The sequence below is a fragment of the Coffea eugenioides genome, unplaced genomic scaffold (assembly GCF_003713205.1).
Source record: "Coffea eugenioides isolate CCC68of unplaced genomic scaffold, Ceug_1.0 ScVebR1_1915;HRSCAF=2850, whole genome shotgun sequence".
Lineage (NCBI taxonomy): Eukaryota > Viridiplantae > Streptophyta > Magnoliopsida > Gentianales > Rubiaceae > Coffea > Coffea eugenioides.
Window position 1 is genome coordinate 32,445 of NW_020862354.1, and position 5,472 is coordinate 37,916.

Sequence of the window (5,472 nt, forward strand, 5' to 3'; positions counted from 1 at the left end):
ACATTTTCCATTATCTTCATTAAAATTGACATTAACGTGTAGCATAGACAAGGGCGTTACATTAGCACACTGCATCAAGTAGAGACGTAACTAGGGTTGTTCACGAGCGGCTTGAATATGAACTCGACTCGAGTTCGGTCAATATCGAGTTCGAGTTCGGGTTCAAAAACATTAAACTCGTTAGGACTCGCGAGCTCGATTATATATATTTTTTTATTTTTTATTTTTTTACTTTAATAGTAAAATTACATATATATATATATTCCTAATATTTTATTATTTATTAAAAAAATTATTATTTTATTCATTTTTAAAAATAAAATAATTATTTTTTATTTTTTAAAATAATAATAATAATTATTTTTTAAAAGTAAAATAATTATTATATTTTAAACTCGAGCTCGAATTTGATATTTTGAGTTCGTTGAATTTGAGTTTCATAAAATTAACTGAAGGTTCGGCTCGATTAAACCAAAATTTAACTCGACTTTACACCTCTAGACGTAACATGGGATGCACCGCTTCGAGTAGCCGCGGTTCTCACCGATTATCCCCTCTTCGGACCGTTTTTCGTTTTTCTTAAAGATTCACCTAACTTCCCCGACCCAAAAAAATAATATTAAAAAAAAAACTCGGATTTAGTCCCAAGTTCCTAGCCTCTCATAAGACGACAGAATCTGAACTTTGCTGCCCAAGATCGAAACTTTACGCAAACGGCCGACCTGGGTTAATCATAAAACATCTTAACTCTTTCTGATCCAGTCCAACTCCCAGGAAAAGCTAGCAATATTGAAAGGGTTCTCTCATTTTCACTTCTTTGTTCAGGTAAGTTCATCTTGATCGTCTTTACTACAATTTATTTAGTGATTAATTTGATGCAGATCACTCTAATTTTGTTTATAAATTGTTCTCATTTCTATGCCGACGCTTATGAAAAGTTCAACATGTGTTGAGGGAATTCATGACAGTTTTTATTTGACAAATTGCGGCTTTGATGTGGTATAATCATTAATAAAGTAAGTGGCGAGCTGGAGTTATGATTTAGGGAAGCTTTCTTGATTCATATTTATTGGAAAAACAATATCTTGGTTGCTTGGTGCTGAAGTTTTTGCGATTATTGAGGTTTCTGGAAGGATTTTGATAAAATGGCTTTTTTTCGTTCTCTTGGATAATTTCCTCAGAAAGTGGTTAACGTGGATTATTTAAGTTGCATTCTGAAATGGGACGATAAGAGATGTTGATTCCGTGATTGGGCAGGCCTAGTTTTAATGCAGTTGGATGCTGACAAAGGGGATGTTTTGGGGATGGCTGTGGCTAACAAAACCCGAAACATGCTTGAGGGTCTGGTGAAGGAGGGCTCCTTCAAATGGTTAACAAGAACCCGGAGTGCATATGATGAAGCGATTGAGGAGATGGGACGGTCTCCATCAGCGGGGAAGAATTGGTTGCCAGACCTCTCTCCTGTGGCAAATGTGGTGGTCCGTAGATGCTCAAAGTAAGCTTAAGTCTTATGTTTCTTTTTCTTGCTTCAAATTTGACTGCAAAAGTTTACTATTTCTACGTGTATCGAGGAAGACAAAATTGTGCTTTATGTCATTCTTGTAATTAGCAAGTCACTATAGCCAGAATCGTCTTACAGCTAGTGAAATTCTTGCATTTTTCCCTGGGACCGAACCCCTAAGTTTGCTAGTCGCACAGTGTGGTGAATTTTTTTTCTTGAAATTGGCTATACTTGAGTCCAGAATAAAATTTTGTACCGACTTTCGTTATGGCTTCTTTAATCTATCTCCTTAGTAACTCTCATTTCTGTTTCTTGAAACAACAAATGTGAATGATGTAGAATCCTTGGTGTTGCTATGGAGCAGCTCAAAGAAAATTTTGATGAAGTGGCTTCTGGTGCTTTAAAACATCCATCTCAGTATGCACGTAACTTTTTGGAGTACAGTAGCTTCAGGGCTCTTGCCTTGTCCACTCAAGTTGCTGGTTATTTGGAAGACAAAAAATTTCGCCGACTTACATTTGATATGATGGTTGCATGGGAGATTCCTGCAGCTGGCAGCCAACCAGTTCTTAATGTGAGCATACTGTACAAGTTATCTTGTGTATCTCTAGGACTATTTACTGGGTGATACCTTCTATAATTTGTTATTTCTATCATTACAGCGTATGTACATATCCATGAATTCCTAGAATCTCAAATACAGTCTGTTCAATGAGAAGAAGGGGTCTACGTGTTATTGTAGGTTTTGTCCTTATGTGAAATTCGTTAGGCATAGGCCCTGTCATTTTTGTTCACAAAAGAAATTCTATTGCAGATGGATGAGGATGTATCAGTAGCCTTGGAGGCTTTTTCTCGAATTGCTCCTGCAGTCCCCATCATTGCCGATGTCATTGTTAGTCATAAGCTTTTTCAAGTGCTTACTGCCTCAAGTGGTGGTAGGCTGCATTTCTCGGTCTATGATAAGTACCTAGGTGCATTGGCAAGGTATTGGTCTGCCTTTGTGATAATCATATGTTCATTAACACAATGATGATGGAAATGAAAGTTTAACCTGAATCAGTTGTCTAGAGTCTCTCTCTCTTTCTCTCTCTCTCTCTCTCTCACACACACACACACTGACTCTCCCTCTCTCTATATCTCTCTCTATTGGTGGAAATTTTAGAGTGATGCATTTGAATTTCATCTGACATTATCTTGGCCTATTTTGCTGGGGATTAGGGTTAGTTTAGTTGCAAAAAATTGATTGGTCGAGAAATAGGTTACCAGTTGATTGTATGTTGTGGTTATCAGAAACCATCTTATATGTGTGTAATCGTCATTATGGTTCTATGATGTACTTCCTAAGCATCGAACTTGTCTGATTGATTTTTTGTTGAATTTATAGCAGAGAACTACATATCTAGCAGGGAGATTAATGTTGAAAATTTTGTATGTCTAGTCATATTCAAGCTCACAAGCTTAACAAAGTATATCGTTCCAAGCACCTCTCATCCATGTCTAGGTTATTGTTATACAGATTGGACTTAATATTTGAGTATTTTTCATAATGCTTTCATGAATCAGGTGCTCTCTTCTGTTTCTTTCTTTTTTCTTTACTCTTACATCAACTGCTGACATGTCTCTATCACTCTTGTATCATCATTTGTCATTAGAAAGCCACTTACAAAGTGCATTAACTCCTTCCTGGAAGTTATTTGTGAGAGCCTACCAGAGCATACTTTATTGCCTAAAAGTTTCTTCTCTTGAAGGTATTGTAGTCGGCCTGTAATTGGCCCCACAAACTTGAACCATTATTTCATAGCTTACCTTACTGAGTTTGTTTTTCCTCCACTTGCCTGCTTAGCATAATGGGATACATATGAACTTCTAGGCAATTTTCATTCTGAGAATTAGAGCAGAATTGTGAGGTAGGTGCAATTTTATCATTATTGCCTTCAGCAAAGATTGTAGTAGTCTGATCAAGTTGAAATTTAAAAGGACAGAAAATTTACTCTGTCTTCCAGTAGTGGTGAAAGCTTTGAAGTTCTATACATGCAAATGGAAATTTTCTAGTCAATCCATTATTCTCCCATTATGTGGCATTGTAAATCCATGGTAGGTGAAGCTATTTCAAATCCTATACCTGAGAGGTTTCTGCCTGCAGGGCAGTAAGAAAATTAAAAACCCAATCTGAGTCCTCACTCCTTTCTGCCGTACGATCTGCTAGAGGTGAGAAGATCCTGGACGTGGATGGCACAGTGACAGGGCAACCAGTTCTTGAACATGTGGGAATTTCCGCATGGCCTGGTATGTCATTAGCCCATGCTATAGTTTGAATGTTCAAGACCTGCGGTCCATCAATTAAATATATTTTATTAGCATGAGACATATTTTGGGGTATGGGGAAACTATTGCATCAGTGTGACTAGATCAAGTTGTTTAAGTATGCTGGGCAAATACTTGTGATTGCAGGTCGATTAACTCTGACCGATCAGGCTCTCTACTTTGAAGCTCTTCGTGTTGTCTCTTATGATAAGGCAAAAGTATATGATCTATCTGATGATTTAAACCAGGTTGTTAGACCTGAGCTTACAGGACCATTGGGAACCCGACTCTTCGACAAGGCAGTGTTGTACAAGTCAACTTTCATGTAAAGCAGTGGAGATTTGATGTTTTTATGTACCTTTCGAATGAAGCTTTCATGTGTTTATTGATTTAGGAAAAGAGTACAGAATTTCTTTCACTCTCGTATTTTTATAAATATTCTTATTTTTTGGGGACGCTTTTGAAAGCATTTGAATTTTCTATTGTAGATCAGAACCAGTTATTATGGAGTTTCCTGAGCTTAAGGGACATACACGGCGTGATTACTGGCTTGCCATTATTCGAGAAGTTCTCTATGTCCAAAGGTTTATCCACAAATTCCAAATCACTGGAATTCAGCGGGATGAAGCTCTTCTGAAAGCTGTATTTGGAATCCTGCGAGTACAAGCCCTGAAAGAAATGAGTTCAACTATCCCTCTTTGTTTCGATACCCTTCTCATGTTCAACATATGCGATCAACTCCCTGGGCGGGACCTCATACTGGAAACTCTTGCTAACATGTCAACCATGAGGGAACTAGATCGAATTAACTCTGGTAGTCCTAGAGGTGGAATGTACTCTGCTTCAGCTTCGACCATGGCTAATACACTGGACTTTATGTTTGGAACAGGTTCTACTGTTCCTAGTCCAGCAGGACTTCTTGTTGGTGAAATTGCAGTAGGTGAAACCACTCCATTGGAGAAAGCAGTAATGGAATCTAGAAGCAGCTACAAAAAAGTGGTACAAGCACAAGCTACTGTTGATGGAGTTAGAGTTGACGGAATCGACACCAACTTGGCAGTCATGATGGTATTTCTAATATATGTTGCATTCTTGTGTCAATTTGTTTATTATTTCATAGGAAAGGGATAAAAGGTGTTGTTTCCAAGCATAGGAAAGGGATAAAAGGTGTTCTCAACTGCTTGGAAAAGCATGCTCAAAATGACTCAAATCCTTGTTGGAGAATCTAGTTCTTGCCTGTTTCACAAATGAATTTCCTAACTGGAATGATTAGGACATATGTGCGTATTTAGCTGAGAAGTTGCTGTTATCTTTTATTTTTTCTTCTGTTTGCAGAGTTTTTTTTTTTCAACCTATAATGTGGTATTACACTTCCATGCAGGAGTTGCTATTTCCTATTGTGGAATTTGCAAATTGGCTTCAGTCTTTGGCATACTGGGAAGACCCTTTGAAATCAATGGCATTCTGTATGGCTTTTGCATATATTATTTGCCGGTAAGGAGTATTTTAGACACATTTCCTGGTGCCTAGTGGTGAAGTCTCCCTATGGTTGAAGCGTTTAGCTTGTTTTTCACCTTGGTTTCTTTAAAACTTTTTGTCGAAGGCCTTTCTTCTTGCTGCAAAAACCAAATTGAGGGATTTTATCCATGTCTATGTTCCCTATAAGC

General features: G+C 37.6%; 1 protein-coding gene across 1 annotated transcript in view; it reads left to right on the forward strand.

Annotated features, from left to right (window-relative positions):
• Positions 1 to 647: 647 nt before the first annotated feature.
• The window catches only part of LOC113756034, a 5,810-nt gene continuing 985 nt past the window's right edge, over positions 648 to 5,472 (forward strand). The window contains exons 1-8 of the mRNA XM_027299854.1: positions 648 to 825; positions 1,258 to 1,495; positions 1,841 to 2,075; positions 2,316 to 2,485; positions 3,645 to 3,787; positions 3,953 to 4,130; positions 4,294 to 4,873; positions 5,187 to 5,299. Coding sequence (XP_027155655.1) covers positions 1,269 to 1,495; positions 1,841 to 2,075; positions 2,316 to 2,485; positions 3,645 to 3,787; positions 3,953 to 4,130; positions 4,294 to 4,873; positions 5,187 to 5,299 — 1,646 coding nt within the window. The 5' untranslated portion in view covers positions 648 to 825; positions 1,258 to 1,268. The remainder of the gene's footprint in view (positions 826 to 1,257; positions 1,496 to 1,840; positions 2,076 to 2,315; positions 2,486 to 3,644; positions 3,788 to 3,952; positions 4,131 to 4,293; positions 4,874 to 5,186; positions 5,300 to 5,472) is intronic.